This window comes from Anabrus simplex, chromosome 2, assembly GCF_040414725.1.
Source record: "Anabrus simplex isolate iqAnaSimp1 chromosome 2, ASM4041472v1, whole genome shotgun sequence".
Taxonomy (NCBI): Eukaryota; Metazoa; Arthropoda; class Insecta; order Orthoptera; family Tettigoniidae; genus Anabrus; species Anabrus simplex.
The window spans coordinates 158,456,480-158,475,839 of NC_090266.1; the positions used below are offsets into that span (position 1 = coordinate 158,456,480).

The following is a 19,360-nucleotide window of genomic DNA, read 5'->3' on the forward strand; positions in this document are numbered from 1 at the left end:
CCCACTATGAAATTTTAATGACACAACACAAATATCAAGTGCACTCAAGTGCTCATTTTATGTAAACATGTGTGTTCTTGTAATAGTTCTTTTAATGTTATAAGCCATTTTATGTAGCATTTTAAGTTTGTTTTTGTTATTTGCTTTATGTCACACCGACACAGATAGGTCTTATCGCGACGATGGGACAGGGAAGGGCTAGGAGTGGGAAGGAAGTGGCCGTGGCCTTAATTAAGGTACAGCCCCAGCATTTGCCTGGTGTGAAAATGGGAAACCACGGAAAACCATCTTCAGGGCTGCCGACAGTGGGGTTCGAACCCACGATCTCCCAAATACCATTTTAAGTTTAGCCTAATGTCTAGTCAACCACTTCAATTTTAATATTATCTCTTAATCACACACGCCAACTTTTAGGATTCAAACACACATGCGGGGTCTTAAACACCCCAGCATTTAAAACAACATATTTCAAAAATTATGATAGTGTGTGGATTTCTGTAATTTATTGACATAAAACAACTCTTTGGCTAATTTTCTATCACTACTTTATAACACAACTGATCAATGGACATCAGTACGAAGCATAATTTGATATACGCATTTTTCCAGACGGATTTTCCTAAGTTTTCACGAATTACAGACAACAACTGTTAAATTCTTTGAGAACATCATCTATTTTGTTTATGTTAAGCAAAAGGAGTAATAAATCATGAAAACTGTAAAGTTTCAACACACACTTATTCGAGAAAATGTTTAGAAATAACAGCACAAAATGTGGCTTGTAAAATTCTTTCAAGACAGAGAAAATAGTGAGTCATACAAGGAATGGAATGTAAAATATAAGGTTAACTGTCTGAAACACATAGTTAACACTAAAAATATAGAGTATCAATCAGCTGTTGCACACACATAATTCACTAGGAAGTTCCTGGGGAAGTGGGAGGGGGGCACTTGCCTTTATCCGGAGCACACCCTTCGCAATAAGTGAAGCTGTGTTCCATAATACTATCATCAATCACACATAGCCAAGCATCATGAGGAGTATTCGCCTCTTAAGCTGCAGTTTTCACAGTAGGGAGATATATGGAAACTATATTTCTTGTCCTAGTTCTTACATTTCCTGGCAGAGGATTCTTTTTCCAAACGGTGCCATCCTTTCCTTTGTAAATGTCTAATCTATGAGCTAACGGCAAATCGTCATCTCTGCCACTTTCAATACCTAATTCATCATTTTCACCCTCCTGTTCAGTTTCCGAGTCATGCTCACTTTCATTTAAATTATCCTCCTCACCGTCGCTGAAGTCACTGCCAAGAGAATCTTCATCACTGTCAACATAATCAAATAAACATCTTATTCTGTCCTCTTCCATGGCGAAATTATCCATTTTCTTGTCAGATAAGTTTCTCCCTATGGGAAACGCAAAATGAAACTCATACAATATGCCTAACACAGTTGTGTTGAAACGAATAAGGACACATATCTCGACAATACACTGAAACAAAAAAGGTGTTATGCAAGCACACACTCGGGGTGTATTTCACCCCAGTCCAACTTTGAAGGTGTACCCTCCTTGATGACTGCGCGGGAACAGCCTGCACTTGGCTGAGCATTTGGAGGGGGATGTGCTAGGAAGGTACCTAAAAGAAGAAACAGGCTGAAAAACAAATTGCGCAATGCATCAAAGTATCTAACTCTGCTGGGGTGGATTTCACCCCAGTGCGTATGTTTGAGGGTTAAGGACAATACGGATGAAGATGCCTATTATATTATAGGTGAAACATGTCCTGTTATTCTAATATGTAACATCGATTTTGATTCTTAATAAATTACAAATTGTATTGAAAAGATGGAGTTCTACGACATAATTCTTTCATGAACATACTGCACCCATGGAATTAAGCCTCATTTCATTATAAGATAAATTTTAATGGATATCATAGGTGGAATATTTCCACACAGCAGAATTTTGTTATTCTCACAATACTGCATTAACAAAGACCTTCAAGTAGAAGCTTTAAGCCACACAAGTCTTCATAAGGCACGCTCTGTTGTGGACAATAAAACAATTATCTCGAACACAATACTTCACCAGGATGCCAAGCCGAGGTAGAATTGAGGTCAATGCTGAGTATTTTTCCATATTTGTAAGAGTGAGAACCACAAGAGGAACGCAGATAGAAGATCGAAATATCTACCTAACACCCCTCTAAAATGCAATGGAATCATAAAAACTTTCATGGCTCAAAACTTCTCAGCCAATCACAAGCTTTTACGCTGACTATTTCAAAAGTAGCGCCCTCTAATATTCAGTCTTTCTACGATATTCAACAGTAGTTAATGATGTTTAAATTGTAGGCATACTTCAATTTATATATGGTCAATAGTGGATGATGAAAATTTAGTAGGTGTGTGGGTGATAATGAATTAAGAGAGGATGCGTCAGTAGACAAGGGAGAGGTAATATTCCCGCCATTTCTTAAGTTCGCCCAAAAATACGACAGGCAATATATTCCTACCGAAACCATCGCAATTATTCAAAAGTCTATGATTAATTTAGCAATCGCAATATATTACTGGAATTGCTGACAATTTAAGTGTGATTAGAGATATAAATGAAGTAACGGGTGGAGATGCATAAATTAGAAGACGCTCTCAGAGTCATAAAAATCTTCGAATGAGTCAGAAAATATTACTCCGCACAGATACCCAGAGCTGCAAACATACGCCAAGTCGACAGGACACTCGTTCTTTGCAAGTCATGCAGTGCAAACACTCGTGTTCAAGTATCATATTAAGGGAACATTGGAAAATACTTACTCAGTATGCAAAGCTTTCAATGAGTTTATGTACTTATTTAGTGACATTGTAATACACGAGGCACATACACATGTTGAGGAATTTTTTTTTTTTTTTTTTTTTTTTTTTTTTTTTTTTTTTTTTTGATATGACAAGAGTGACATTAATAGAAATTTCATTGTACACCACTTCGTTATATTTAACTACAGCATTTGTAAGAGAGGATAACTTTGTCAATGGAGATCAGACAGTAAACAAGTTGGTGAGGAAATACTTTTACTTTCCGTAATTGGAAGCAGACAATTAGTGAACCAGACAGTAAATAAACAGTTGTACTACAACCAGGCCACCATGAGAGGGGCGAGAAATATTCTGTAACAGGATTAACAGTACTTCGACGAGAGCAGATAACCGGGGAAATACTTTCTCCACAGAACCAGCAGTTCAGCGTACAAATATTCTACACGCAGAATAGTTCAATTTGTGTGCTACACATACGATCTGTGATAGGAGAAAGAATGTGTATATATAATTTTGATTTAAAGTGTAATTAGGTTATAAAGTGTGTTATCAATAAGGCATCAAGAATTTGTGAGCGTGTGCGAAGTGTAATCATCATGGATACGCCGATATTATGCTAATATGTAATTACATTGTCAACATGTTCTAATTCACCAGCAACGGATGCCCGTTGCAAGGGCGAAAACTTCTTTGCAGTGATGTGAGTAGACAAATTAATATGATAAATCTATGACGTAGTTTAATGTTTATTTAGATTAGTTGCACGAGTTATCAATTAGATGTTTAGTTATTGCAATTTAATTTAGGGTATAGCACACAGGATATTTAAGATAGGATGCTTTATTCACACATGATGGCATCAGTGTTATATATTTTATTGTTGTTATAATTATTAATATTATTATTATCAATTTTACTAATTTGGATAAATGTTTAGACCTACATTTGATCTAAATTAGAGGCCGTTACAATGCTTTTTGCGAGACTGCACGTTAAGAAATTATGATTTGCAGTTTTAGCAGTAATAAGATTTCAATTAATATCTAATTTTTTGATGACATGATTTTATGTTAAATTTTCGATATTGTTGTGTCAATCTGAATATATTTCACCTGAATACTAGCATATGGACAGGTGAAGATTAATTACATTCTCAACAGGCGATATTTGATATTAAGCAATCATCTGATATTTATTTATGGATAAAGCAGCGGAGTTATTATAATATTGTAAGATAACGATGTCAAGTGTTCAATTGGGAAATGTTAACTGAAATATTTAAGTAGCTTGGAAATTTAGTCCAAGAAAAAGATGTTGTGTTATAAGGCTTTAGATGGAGCGAGAAAATTATGTATGTCGTAACTGGATAAGCACTGTTGGTAACTTTCTCAATGATAATGAGAGGTAAATTATATATGCCAGCCGTGGAGCTGAAGGGATGTGATTTAATAATATTCAAGCCGTTAGAGCTGATGTAATTTAATAATATTCAAGCCGTTAGAGCTGTGATGATAAATGCCAGCAGTAGGTAGCCGAGGATGTAATGAAAGTGAGCGGGAGGACAAGTCTCCTAGTGTAGTTGAGGTGCATAAATATATGAGATTATCACAATGGAAAAATATAAGGCCACATGACACACATCTTTAAGTGATGTAATTATATGCAAGCCGTAGTAAATGATTATGATAAAGATTTATTGATGTAGTCCGAAATCCCAATTGACGTATGAAGATCGTGTTGCAGTAAATTTTCTAGTGATTTTTCATTTAATTTGAGTCAGTTGTACCACACGTTTCTTTTATTTTATTGCAAGTTGATTTTTTTGGTTAATTTATTCTTGATTATTTTATAATTATATATGACTGCAAAATATCAGTGAAGCCATGAAAGACTGTTATGGTCATGGTAGAAAAATGTCTGCACTCAGAGATTTGTAATTATTGGACTCTGAGCTGGATAACTTTATTTTTTAATAAGCAACGGTGCAATCTGAGGCCTATTATATCTTACTTATAAACTATATAATGCGTGTGTGAATAAAATTTCTGTAAATAATGTGAATATAGCTAAAATTTAGGATGTTATTTGTATATCAGCCATGATGGTTATTTTATTTGTGTTTATTAGTAGAATTAGGTGATATTCCTCTGTGACTATAATGTAACATAGTTGTTTTCATTGATTTTTCTTTAATTTTGTGAGATAATCACCATACTCATTTATATTTGATAGTGAAATGATAGCTCGCGTAACAATAGGTAAACAACATAATAGATTTACTAATTTTTCTCACATAACAAGGCACAACAGAATTATAGGAGTTACTGAACTAATAATTTGGTCAATAAATTATATTTTGTTAATAATTATATGCGATATTGATGATAAAAAATAATTAAAATTTGTAAAGTAATGTTTGAGAATATTCAAATGGAAGTTTCGAGATTCCACAGTATTGTGAAAACAATAGGAATTATATTAAAATAAAAGTTCAGTAATGTCCAGGTTTTTCAACAATAATTATTTCAGGAACCTATATTTAAATGATGTCATATTACACAGTGATATAATTTAAATTTTATATTTTATCTTCATTATTAAAAATAAAAGTTTACCATGTATAAATAAGAGGTAAAAATTAAGGAAAAATACTCCTGAAAAAATAACTGGAATGTTCTAAAATGTTAAAAAGTTGGTAACACTTGGTGTAATGTTATAATTCATGAATATACAACAATTGTTGACTTTCAGTTTTAATCACATGAGTTAACTGGTGTTTATTAAGCCAGGGTAATGAACTGCAGATCAATAGTGATCAAAATATTTACTGCAGCTTACTCCAGTATTGGATGAATTAATATGGTGACAATAAATCCATTAATTTAATATTAAAGTTCATCCTAATTAATTTAATTAATTAATTAATTTCTTTTTTTTTTATCAGTCAACAATGTTTATAAAAGCTTGCAAGTTTACATTATATTAATTTTGATACATTTACAACTCAATAATTTATATTTACATTGCATTTTTCTTATCAGTCAACGATAATGATTTTATTTACTTTGATTAGGCCTACTAAAGATTTATTATATTTCAAAATCTGTCTGAGTCATGAGATTTATTTAGTTAGCATTTATAAGGTAACCTATAGTTAGGCAATCCCTTGACATCACCCTGTGGGCGACAAAGGACTGATCACCAATGGGACAGAATCTCAAATTGCAGTAAGTATATTTTTTTACAGCAGCCGTGGCAAGAATCAAGAGAATTTACCGCAGCTCTACCGACAAAAGGGTGCAATACGTAGTTCAATACGGATCCTAATATGAAATTTATAACTTGCAATATACCCAGTTTTGGAGAAATCTCCCAATATGAATACAAATTGGTGCCAATCAGTGCTTGTACCTCCGCAATCTTTCGAGGTGTCAAATCACTTAATTTATCCATAATTTTTCGTATCGCATTATATCTAGAATCCCTCAGTAATCAGAAAACTTTTATCATTAGAGGCTGCAGATTGTAAATAAACCAGAAACCAACAATACTAGATGTTAATAACGCACTCACACTTCAAATATGTCTGTTCTTGCTGTTCTCAAGACTGCAAATGGTACTTGTTCATTATTAATCAGCTCTCACAAGAATGATACTGCACAACAAATGAGATCATTTCATTCAATAATAGCTGTTGGATAACATTCGACCCATTAAACAATGATAGGTGAGCAAGTTTACAAAACCAAGCCCCAGAATCAAATGAATTGTAAAAAGAATTACGTGTCTAATAATATGGCCAGGGACTGTAAAATGTTTGTTGAAGAGATATGTGTATATTCATTATTGATGCTGGACACCATCCCAGAACCACTACAAAATTAGACTAGTATTTATGTACAGCCTAGCACCCACAAGATCCCCCCATTGACCAACTGAGTGGCTCAGACGGTTGAGGCGCTGGCCTTCTGACCCCAACTTGGCAGGTTCGATCCTGGCTCAGTCCGGAGGTATTTGAAGGTGCTCAAATACGTCAGTCTTATGTCTGTAGATTTATTGGCACATAAAAGAACTCCCGCGGGACTAAATTCCAGCACCTCAACATCTCCGAAAACTGTAAAAGTAGTTAGCGGGACGTAAAGTAAATAACATTAATTAATTACATGATCCCCATCCAGTACTGAGTTTGTTATATTCCCTGCATCCATGAAAAAGTGTATTTAGGAACCACAAATCATCATATCAAAGAAACAAAGGTGCTACTGACATCTAAATAAGCAACAGAAGTTTGCAGCAGCAGAGTATGCAATAAATAAGCAGCACCACAAAATAAAGTTCAATGCAAAATATGTTCTGGCTCAGCTTCCCATTAATAAATTCGCTCATCAAGGGGTAACTATAACAAGAATTATTACAAAAAGAATATAACACAACAATAGGGCTATGTTCTTGAACACCATCCAGTTTTTTCTTCTTGTGTCATGTCAGGTCTCTCTTTCATAGGCAATCATTAGGTACAGCAAGGGCATTACAAAATGCTGCCAGTCAGAAAAGCTCTTCAATCCTAGAAATTCCGGTACACTCTATTTGTCCATGATCTCCAACACTCCCCCCCCCGTATTTGCTTTACGTCGCACCGACACAGATATGTCTTACGGCAACGATGGGATAGGAAATGCCTAGGAAGTGGAAGGAAGCGACCGTGGCCTTAATTAAGGTACAGCCCCGGCATTTGCCTGGTGTGAAAATGGGAAACCATCTTCAGGGCTGCCGACAGTAGGGCTCGAACCCACTATCTCCCGATTACTGGATACTGGCCACACCTAAGCAACTGCAGCTATCGAGCTCGGTCAACACCTCTTTGACCCCCAATTTTGCCTTCTAGTAGCCGCTATAAGATCTGATAGTGACCATTCCTTAGTATGTGGCAGAAGTAAGGGGTCTTTCTGCATTTGACTGTAGTCATCAGTTGTCTGTTAGCTTTTGCCCCATTTAGCACTTCATTTGCTAGCCAACTCACCCATGAAATCTTCAGCGTTCTATGATGTGACCACAATTCAAAGGCTGGTAACCATTTAACCCGTAGAGTGGGGCTCGCGTCAGGTGACAAGGCCGGAGTGAGCGTGCGGGTAGGCGCGCGTCGTGTGAAGCGTGAAAAGCTTTTATTTTTTTATCTCCGTTGTAAAACAAGCAGTAGGTTTCAAAATTTCTCCGTACGTTCCGAGAGGTGCTGCCATCTGACAGAACTTTTGTCACCTTCGTGCATCTAGGCAGTTCTCGTCTGGGAATGCCCTTGTTATCGGCTACATAGCTGCATAGCACAAGAACTACCTATGTGGCGCTTGGCTATTGGTGGTGCATGAAGCTCAGTCAGTGTGCTGCCGTGGAGCGTTGTATTGCGAATTTTGGTGATGATGTTTTCAGCTCTCATAAATTGTTTTGTTGATGGATAAATATCTCTTGTACAAGTAATTTGTTAATTCCAGATGTAACGTTTCCTATTTGTTATGAACATGTCCAAAAGATTTGTAGAGTTTCCGAGTGATGATTTACGGGATATTCTTGAACTCAGTCTGGAAGATAGCAGCAGTGATTGCAGTTTAGCAAATAATGGTGAAACTATCCCACTATTAGATGCTCCAAGCAAGAGTGCTTCCATGACGTAGGCCTACTGCCTAGATGCCGCGGACAGGTGACAAGTTTGGGCTCCGATGAAAGTAGTGAGTCAGAAAGTGAGAGTGATTTGCCACACACTCCACATAGTGATTGGGATGTAAGAGGATGCAGGAGAGCCCGATTTCCAGCTACATACCAAAGTGGAATTCAGGACAAAATTTTAAATAAATAAAAAACTGGATCAAATATTGGAGGATTTCACTGATGATGAACTGTGCGAAATTATTGCAGAACAAACTAATCTGTATGCTCAGCAGTCAATACAAACTCATATAGGAACGGCTAAAATGAAAAGAAGTAGAGACAGGGATTGGGTTCCTACTGACAAAAGAAGAAATAGAAACTTTTATTTGGAATTTTTTTTTCAGGGCATAATTCAAAAGCCGAAGTTATTCCATTATTTTTTACGTAATAGATTGTTTGCTACGCCTGTGTTTTACAAGACCATGTCCGAGAAACGAGGGGCGGATCTACTATAAGGGCCAGAGGGGCTGGGCCCCACCTTTGTAATCCTTTGTAATTTATTATTTGTAGTTGTTATTGAAAACACTATGAAGCGAATATGATATTCAATGCTAATAGTCCGTCAATGGCCTAGGTTCCGTATGAGAGGACCAGCCACTGCTGGCCCCAACCACCTTGCCTCCCCACGTCTCCATGACACATTAGTCGACTGGCTTACATCTCCTCCTCGGCTGCCTGGCAGAGTGGCAGTGTTCATAGGTGTTGCTGGCAAGTTCTCGAGTCGTTTGGAGCCAGAGGAAGCAGGCCCATTACACTGGCTTTATTTCATGTTTCATATGGCTGTGCGCGGAAGTGTGATTACTGTGGTAAGGCCATTCACAATTGTTTGATGGACAAGCGAGTGTGTAATTTAAGATGAACCGAGTGGATTGTTTATAAAAACTCCTTTCAATTCATTAAGTCTAGAAGAAAAGGTCCAAATTAAACGTTTAGGTGCTCACCAACCAAATGATTTCACATTGTCTCCACCTGATGGCAAGAAAAAGAGAACCTTCTGTAATACATGGCTCAGTAAACAAGTCATGGTTAACAGTGAGTGAAGAGAAACAAAGTCTATTTTCTTTTTACTGTGTGTTATTTCGTGGTGAAGGATTGTGCTCAACGACTGTGTGTAGGGATCTAAAACATTTAAGTGAACAAATTAAAACACATGAGGAAAACATACGACACTTAGAAACGGACTGTAAATACAAACTATTTGGGACTGTTAACACTGGTCCACAAATTGACTTTACATATAAAATTTCAATCCAGAAACATAATGAAGTAGTCACAAAAAATAGACACATACTAAATAGAGTAGTTGAGTGCTTGCAATTTTGTGGAACTCATGAGTGAGCACTGAGGTGCCATAATGAAATACCTCGGCAAACCGTGGTAATTCCTTAAATTTGTTATATCTTCTTGGTAATCTCGACAGTGTGTTAGATGACCAACAGCACTCGCACATCAGTTTCTAAATATACGTCACACATTATACAAAACGAACTATTAGATTGAATGTATCAAGTGTACATTGAAGACTTGGTCAAAGATATCAACGTTGCAACTTTTGTTTCTGTGCAGGCAGATGAAGCAACAGGCATTACTTTCCAAAGTCAATTTGTTATCATATTGCAGTACATTAACGATAATAAACCTGTTGAAATATTCCTTTCCTTTGAAAATGTTACTGATAGGACAGCCTATGGTCTCAGCGAGGGTCTGAAAGAAAACGGCTTGAACCTTTCAATGTTGAGAAAAAGCTCACAGCTCGAGGCCTTTGATGGAGCCGCGCTGATGCAAGGGAGTAAGGGAGGTGTTCAGGCTATGATGCAGAATTCCTTTCCGTGTGCCAAGTACATTTACTGTTATGCTCATCAACTAAATTTGGCAATACGAAATGCTTGAAGCTGGAACATAAGTTAGGTTGTTCTTTGCAAACATTACAGAACTCGCTACGTTTTTCTCTTCATCGCATAAGAGAAGTGATGTATTGCGATCAGTTTGCAATAAGCAGATTCCAACAGTTTCTTCAACAAGATGGAACTTTCAGTCTTGAGTTGTGAGTAGTGTTCATGAAAACAAATCACATTTACTAGAATGTTTTGAGAAGACTGATAACAAAGATGGTTGGGATGATGCAATAATAATGGCGTGTTTTGGTTTAAGAAATTACTTAACAATTCAAAAAAAATATCTGAAATTCTTCTATGCGATGATGAAGCATATTGACATTTTGTATAAGATGATTCAGATGCAGAGTGCCAATGCAGTTACCATATCCAATGCATTTCAACGTTTTGAATCAGCTGTTTCTGAAATAAGAGAAAACACTAAAAGGTATCAGGTAGGCTAGATGAAGATGAATGTTCTACTCCAACAAAAAGATCTAAATATAGCTCTGGTGTAAATCTGACTGCAGATGCCAAAGAAGTGTGTGATATTGTGATCATCCAAATGAAAGACCGATTTCACTAGTCTCATATATTTAATTGTTTGGAAATTATTGATCCGAAAATGTTTGCTACATTCAGATAAATTTTCCCAACGAATTTAGTCAATACTTTTTCATCAAGTTACAGTCCATTTATTTCCCAACAGAAATAAAGAAATTAACTTTGAGTGATTTATCACAATGATACCTTTAAAGATATTCCTTCAGTCTGTGATTTGTTCACATTCTTCATGAAACATTCCTTCGAAGAATCATTCTCTGAGGTACACAAAACTTTACAAATTGCACTAACTACTCCAGTTTCACCAGCAGAAGCAGAGCGAAGTTTCAGAACATTAAAGAGAGTCAAGAATTACCTTAGGAATAGTATGGGTCAAAACAGACTGAATTCACTTGCTGTTTGTTCAATTCACAAGGAGGAAATTGGTGAAATTCACAACTTCAACAACAGAATAATTGAAATGTTTGCCATTCAGCAGAATAGGCTTGCTCAACTGCTCTATAAGTAATGTGCCATTTGGCGAGTTCAATTCTATTTCTTTATTATTAATTATTTAGTGTATATATATATATATATATTTAGGCCGATATATTTTGCTATATGAGTTTTTGTGGTACAGTAGAGTATAGTATTGTACAGTATAGAAACCCATGTTTCAAAAATGCCTGTCTCAATCCCGTATTCATAGTAAAAAAATTTATATCGGGCCACACTGGCGGAATCGATCACGAGCCGCCACTACGAGAAACTTTTTTTCTTCTTCTGAAATTTTTACATTCCTCTGATAATGAGACTTACGATTGGCAAGTATCCCCGAAACCCTACAAGTGAAGCCAGTTTTGGACATCCTAGTAACAAAATTTAAAATCTCCTATTTGCCTGATGATCGTTTACTGCTTTGGAATGGTCACTTGGGTTGGAAAATGTACATTCCCAAGAAGAAAGCTTGTTTCGGGATGGAGTCTTTTAAAATTATGTGAGGCTAAAACACGATGTTTGTGGAATATCCTGTGGTACACTGACAAGGGAACAGAGCTGGTAAAGGGTGAATATTCTGCAGTATACCAAGCCTTCTAAAATTATGTTTGCTCAATCCCAAACCTCTTCTAAATAAGGGATACCTCATAGCTCTAGATAACTATTACAGTAGCTCAGAACTCTTCGAACAACTCAATGAGTTTCAGACAGATGCTGTCGGTACTCTGAAATACAACCGAAAGAATCTTCTGAAGGACGTCAGAGGGAAAAAGTCGAAAAAAGGGAAGGTGGTGTTTCCCTATAGAAACAAGGTCATGGCCTTGAAGTGGAAAGACAAGATAGATGTCTGCATACTGAGTAGCACTCATGATGCAGATATGCACACTGTACTAAACAAGAAAGGAGAAACCAAAGAGAACCCAGTTGTATGTATTGAGTAAAATGACTCAATGGGAGGGGTGGACTTACCAGACAAATGTATCGTGCCATACAATACAGTGAGAAAAAGAATGAAGAAGTATTACTACAAGAAGATTTTTACTCACCTACTGGATATAAAGATACTCAACGCCTTTGTGATATACAAACAACCCGGCAGCACATTCACTAAGCTGGAGTTTCATTTTAAAATAGTGCAGAAACTATTTCAGTGGTATGCGAATGCTACCCGTAATGCAGCCTGGAAAATTCGATCAGCAAGATCCCCACCCATTGACCCAGGTAATTGAAAAATGCTATGAGAGCAATAGACAGTTATGTTTTGTAGATCTAGAGAAGGCACATCACAGACTACAGAGGGAAAAGATTTTTGCCATATTGGGGCACTATGGGATTAAGGGTAAACTGCATAGATCTATGTTGACAATTTGGGCTGAAGTGAGAATCGATGGTAGAATGAATTCTTGGTTCAAAGTCCTTACACGGGGTTAGACAAGGCTGTAAACTTTGACCTCCGTTGGTCATAGATTTCTTAAAATGTTTTAATTTGCACAGACACAGAGACGTCCTACGACGACAATGTGATAGGAAAGGTCTGGGAGTGGGAAGGAAGCAACCATGGCCTTAATTAAAGTAAAGTAAAGTGTATGAAAGGAGAAAAAAAGGAAAACCATCTTCTGGGATGCCGATGGTGGGGTTTGAACCCATTATCTCCAGAGTGCAAGCAGACAGCTATGTGACCCAAACTGCGCAGCCACTTACTTGGTGTTCGTAGATTACATGGATCATTTACAGAAAGGTATAAAGTGACAGGGAGGGATTCAGGTAGTTGGAAATATAGTAAGCAGTTTGACATATGCCAACATATGTCTTAATGGCAGACTATGCTGAAAGACTGCAATCGAATATCTTGGAACATGAAAATAGGTGCAATGAGTATGATATGAAAATTGCCATTTCCAAAACTAGAGAGATGTCAATAGGGAACAAACCCTCGAAAACTAAATGTCAGATTGGGAATACGAAACTGTAACAGGCAGATAATTTCAAGTATTTAGGAAGTGTATTCTCCCAGGATAGTAATACAGTAAGCAAGACTGAATCGGGGAACAGCAAAGCTAATGCAGTAAGCTCGCACTTGCAATCAAAAGTATTCTGTAAGAAACACGTCAGCTCCCAGATGAAACTATACGTGCACTGGTCTATTTTCAGACCAACTTTTCTGTACAGGAGTGAAAGCTGGGTGGACTCAGGATATCTTAATCATAATCTAGAAGTAACAGACCTGAAAATAACAAAAATGATCACTGGTCAAAATATGTGGGAACAATGATAGGAGGATAATCACAATGAGGAGATAAAAACTAAATTACGAATTAACTCGATGGATGAAGCAGTAGGCTACATATGAACTGATTTAAATGGTGGGGTCATTTCAGGTGCATGGAGGAGGATAGGTTACCTAGGATGTTTTTTTTTTTTTTTTTTTTTTTTTTTGCTAGGGGCTTTACGTCGCTTACCTAGGATGATAATGGACTCTCTCATGGATGGAAAGACAAGTAGAGAAAGATGAAGACAACAATGGTTAGATTCATTTTCTTTTTTAATAGCAGATTAACATTGCCCCAACACATTGCAGGTTTTCGGGTTAGGATTGGGAAGGAAGCGGACGTGGCCTTAATTAAGGTACAGCCCCAACATTCGCCTGGTGCGAAAATGGGAAACCACGGAAGACCATCTTCAAGGCTACAGATGGTGGGATTCAATCCCACTATCTTCCAAATGCAAGCTCAGAACTATGCAACGTCATCCGCACGGTTAACTCGCACGGTAGACTAGTTTTCTAATGATTTAAACATATGAGGTACGGAACTAAATGAGGCCTCTGAGCTAGTAACAAATAGTAGACGTGGAGGAGTTTAATGAATTCACAGAGGTTTGCAGACTGAATGCTGAAAGGCAAAACTGTCCATAATGAAATATGTAAGTTGTATGGTGTGGGTTACTGTAGTCACGTCCTAGTTCGTGAACCATGGGCAACGGCTGAGTGGTCGGGATACCAAATGCTATGGAACGGGAGTGGGCATCTCGGAGATATTCTGAGTCATGACCCTCCTTGTGCTCAGGAGGCTAGGACTATACAATCCACCGGTGGTCCCTAACCTGTAAGAACAGAGATCCTCACTTAGACTGTGTGTAAGTAGGGTAGCATCCTGCTTCATGAATTTACCGAGCTCAGAACATTTTAAGCAAGCCTCGGACCTATGGGAGTAACGGAGTCCCACTCCCACTTAACAGGCGAGGGACTCCTTGGAAACAAGCAGGTTCAAGATATAGAAAGAGAATGGGTGGCATACAGTGTTGCTGTAGTAGAAATAGCAAGGGAATACCTAGCAACGACTGTATGTAAAGATGGGAAAAAGCGAAAATCTTGGTGGAATGATGAAGTGAGAGCAGCTGGTAAACGTAAAAAGAAGGGTTATCAGGAATGGCTCCAAACAAGGGCCAATACAGACAGGGAATTGTACGTAGATGAAAGAAACAGAGTGAAACGAATAGTTGTTGAATCCAAAAAGAAGTCGTGGGAAGATTTTGGTAATAACCTGGAAAGGTTAGGTCAAGCAGCAGGGAAACATTTCTGGACAGTAATAATCTTAGGAAGGGAGGGAAACAGGAAATGAACAGTGTTTTAGGTAATTCAGATGAATTCATAATAGATCCCAGGGAATCACTGGACAGGTGGAGGGAATATTTTGAAAATGATGTTGGTGAAATTATGCTTGAAGAAGTGGAAACAATGGTAAATAAACTTCACTGTCATACAGCAGCAGGGACAGATGAAATGGTGAAGTATAATGGGAAGGCAGGGATGAAATGGCTTCATAGAGTAATAAAATAAGCACGAAGTGTTGGTACGGTACCTTCAGATTGGACAAAGGCAGTAATTGCAACTATCTATAAGCAAGGGAACAGGAAGGATTGCAACAACTATTGAGGTATGTCATTGATTAGTATACCAGGCATACTGTCATCTTGGAAGGGAGGGTGCAATCAGTGGTTGAGAGGAAGTTGGATGAAAACCAGTGTGGTTTCAGACCACAGAGGGGCTGTCAGGATCAGATTTTCAGTATGCGCCAGGTAACTGAAAAATGTTACGAGAGGAATAGACAGTTATGTTTATGTTTTGTAGATCTAGAAATAGCATATGACAGGGTACCGAGGGAAAAGATGTTCGTCATATTGAGGGCCTATGGAATTAAGGGTAGATTATTAAAATCGATCAGAGGCATTTATGTTGACAATTGGGCTGCAGTGAAAATAGATGGTAGAATGAGTTCTTGGTTCAGGGTACTTGTAGGGGTTCGACAAGGCTGTAATCTTTCACCTTTGTTGTTCATAGTTTACATGGATCATCTACTGAAAGGTATAAAGTGGCAGAGAGGGATTCGAACAGGTGGAAATGTAGTAAGTAGTCTGGCCTATGCTGACAACTTGGTCTCACTGGCAGATTGTGCCGAAAGCCTGGAGTCTAATATACTGGAACTTGAAAATAAGTGCAATGAGTATGGTATGAAAATTAGCCTTTCAAAGACTAAATTGATGTCAGTAGATAAATAATATATTTAATGCAGCCAAATAGCCATAACAGAGAGTATAGGTTACATTGATGGGTTACATATTTGCATAATCACTTATAGACATTGTTCTTCTTGTACAGAATTCGATGTGGTACTGTTCACACGTTTTTCCACATAGTTTGCACTCACAGTCTATCAGTAGATAAGAAATTCAACAAGACTGAATGTCAGATTGGAGATACAAAGCTGGAACAGGTAGATAATTGTAAGTATTTAGGTTGTGTGTTCTCCCAGGATGGTAATATAGTGATTTTTAATCAAGATGTAGTAAAGCTAATGCAGTGATCTCACAGTTGCGATCACCAGTGTTCTGTAAGAAGGAAGTCAGCTCCTGGATGAAACTATCTTTACATCGGTCTGTTTTCAGACCAACTTTGCTTTACAAGAACAATAGCTGGGCGGACTCAGGATATCTTATTCATAAATTAGAAGTAACAGACATGAAAGTAGCGAGAATGATTGCTGGTACAAACAGATGGGAACAATGACAAGAGAGTACTCGGAATGAGGAGATAAAGGCTAAGTTAGGAATGAACTTGATGGATGAAGCTGTATGCATAAACATTCTTCAGTGTTTGGGTCATGTGAGGCAAATGGAGGATGAGAGGTTAGCTAGGAGAATAATGGACTCTGTTATGGAGGGTAAGCGAAGTAGAGGGAGCCCAAGACGACGATGGTTAGACACAGTTTCTAGATTTAAAGATAAGAGGTATAGAACTAAATGAGGCCACAGCACTAGTTGCAAATAGAAGATTGTGCTATGTTTAGTACATTCACAAAGGCTTGAAAACTGAAAGGCATAACGGTCTATAATAATAAAATAAATAATGTATGTATGTATGTACATATTTAGGTTACAAAAAAACGACTTCAAATTTTCTTTTTTTTTCTTTTTTTTTTGCTAGTTGCTTTACGTCGCACCGACACAGATAGGTCTTATGGCGACGATGGGACGGGAAAGGCCTAGGAGTGGGAAGGAAGCGGCCGTGGCCTTAATTAAGGTACAGCCCTTGCCTGGTGTGAAAATGGGAAACCAAGGAAAACCATTTTCAAGGCTGCCGACAGTGGGGTTCGAACATTGTATCTCCCGAATACTGGATACTGGCCGCACTTAAGCGACTACAGCTATCAAGCTCGGTCAAATTTTCTTGAAGGCATTCCTTGCTACTGCTACTGTATTCTCTGTCCGATTTCCTTTTCAGTATCTAGCTGTTTAGTTATCATAGCTCCCACATATTTGAAGTTGTTCAGTCTTTTGATCTGTCAACTGCCTAAGAATAAATAAGATATAGGCTTTTTGGTCTTTTGCCATGTCAAGAAAATCAATGGTAACATGCCTAACAATAACTTTGAGTTGGGATGAACTTCTTTGCTGTAGATCACGGACTTAAAGCTTAATTAATATTTATTTTATTTTATTTATTTATTTTTTTTTTGTTCCCATTCCTTTGCTTGCTGTATTTACACTTTCCAGCAAGTGTTGCAGACTGTTCAGATTGTTCAGATTTTTTGCTAATAGCTTTACGTCGCACCAACACAGAAAGGTCTTATGGCGACGATGGGATAGGAAAGGCCTAGGAGTTGGAAGGAAGCTGCCGTGGCCTTAATTAAGGTACAGCCCCAGCATTTGCCTGGTGTGAAAATGGGAAACCACGAAAAACCATCTTCTGGGCTGCCGACAGCAGGATTCGAACCCACTATCTCCCGGACGCAAGCTCACAATCGCGCTCCTCTAACCACTTGCCCAACTCGTCCTGTGTTGGCCATGATGACGATACCAGCATAGCCTATCTGTTTTTGATGGTAAGAATACCATTAAGCTTAAGATCTCGTTTAAAAAATTAAAAGATTTGAAAGGGGTCCTGCTGTGCAGCAGGTCATTTCACAAAGATAAACTGCGTGAACTGAACATGTACCACCTACACACATAAAAGGTTAATTCAACTGGATCACCACTCTTTCTTGAGAACAAGAGGCTTGGTAATCTAATGACAATGTCATGGACATATCGCCAAACTGGCCATGTTCTAAATCCCAGCCAATGCACAAGCGATTTTTGAAATGAGATGTAAACATCCATTAAGTCCTGCGTTCAGATATCACATACACTAGAGAATCTGTGGTTTATGATCACAATATCAAGAGTCGTGTAAAACTACAGGCCCGCTCTTAATATGAGAACGCCCATCGTAAGTGATTTGTAGAGTCCCTAACAATACGGCTGCAGCCCAACAGCCTGGAAGACAATCTTCCACTATGAAAGTTCTTCAGACAGCCTGGATGACAATCTTTCACTCTGAAAGTTCTTGAGACTTGCATTCCTCAGTAGTACTGACTTACAAACTGGTAATGTACATAGCAGTTAGGTCCAGGATTAGGGAATGTTTGCCTCTTACCAGCTGGCCCCGTTCTAACAATGACATGCCCTAGGATTATAATTCAACTCTGAGGGATTGGAACATGGTTCACTTAGCATAGTGACATCCTTCAAATATAGCAATATGACAAGGGATATGATGATGGTTGAAGTTCATAGTAAGCATTATCTTCTAAAAGAAATTGGCCCATCCTAATCCTATTGTGGGGTAGTGTATTCAACAAATAAATCAATCTTCTTCGAGAATAAGGCAAGGTGATTAAGAACAACCACGATTCAGAACAAAATGATATGGATGGTGCTCCAACCCAAAACAAACGTCGGGCCTAATGCATTTTATTTATATTTGGAAGTTCAAAATAGAAGATATCAGTAACCAGAAGCCCAGCGTTGCCAATATACTGACAGTCGGTCTTAAATGCCTGTAGACATATCCATTTTAGTACTATCATAAAACTGTATTATCTTACCTATTTTAGGAATTTTTTTCGTTGACCAACAACAGCAAAACGAAACCATTAACAGAAAAGAAAATAATGTAATTTTATAAGCCTCCATACTAGACCGAATAACTTTTGACAAACACAGGAATATCTTCTTTTAATGACTTCTCACAACGCATAAGCGATACCTTTAAAAATGTGCTAAATCGAAGGCGTCTTTCCTTATTGTCCAAGATAAGAAAACGTGATTCATAAACCAACACAAAGATTATGAGCTTGAGAATTTAAGACTGGGACTTTTTTTTTTTTTTCTTTTTCATTTTTTGCTTTTTTGCCGGTGACAAAGACATGCCGGAATTGTAAACTTCTTCTTCTTCTTCTTCTTCTTCTTCTTCTTCCTTTTCTCCTACTACAACTTCTTCTTCTTCTTCTTGTATGTTGTTGGGCTTAGTTTTAACTACTACAACTTCTTCTTTTTCTCCTTTTCTATTTTTGTGATGTTGGGCGCTGCACAGACGCAATTTACCCAG

The 19,360-nt window shown here is 37.6% G+C and overlaps 1 protein-coding gene across 1 annotated transcript in view; it reads right to left on the reverse strand.

The window, feature by feature from the left end:
* Positions 1–19,141, reverse strand: part of LOC136863954 (prenylcysteine oxidase 1) — a 166,039-nt gene extending 146,898 nt beyond the window's left edge. The window contains exon 1 of the mRNA XM_067140407.2: positions 18,858–19,141. Within this exon, the coding sequence (XP_066996508.2) occupies positions 18,858–18,945 (88 nt within the window). The 5' untranslated portion in view covers positions 18,946–19,141. The remainder of the gene's footprint in view (positions 1–18,857) is intronic.
* Between the last annotated feature and the right edge of the window lie 219 nt (positions 19,142–19,360).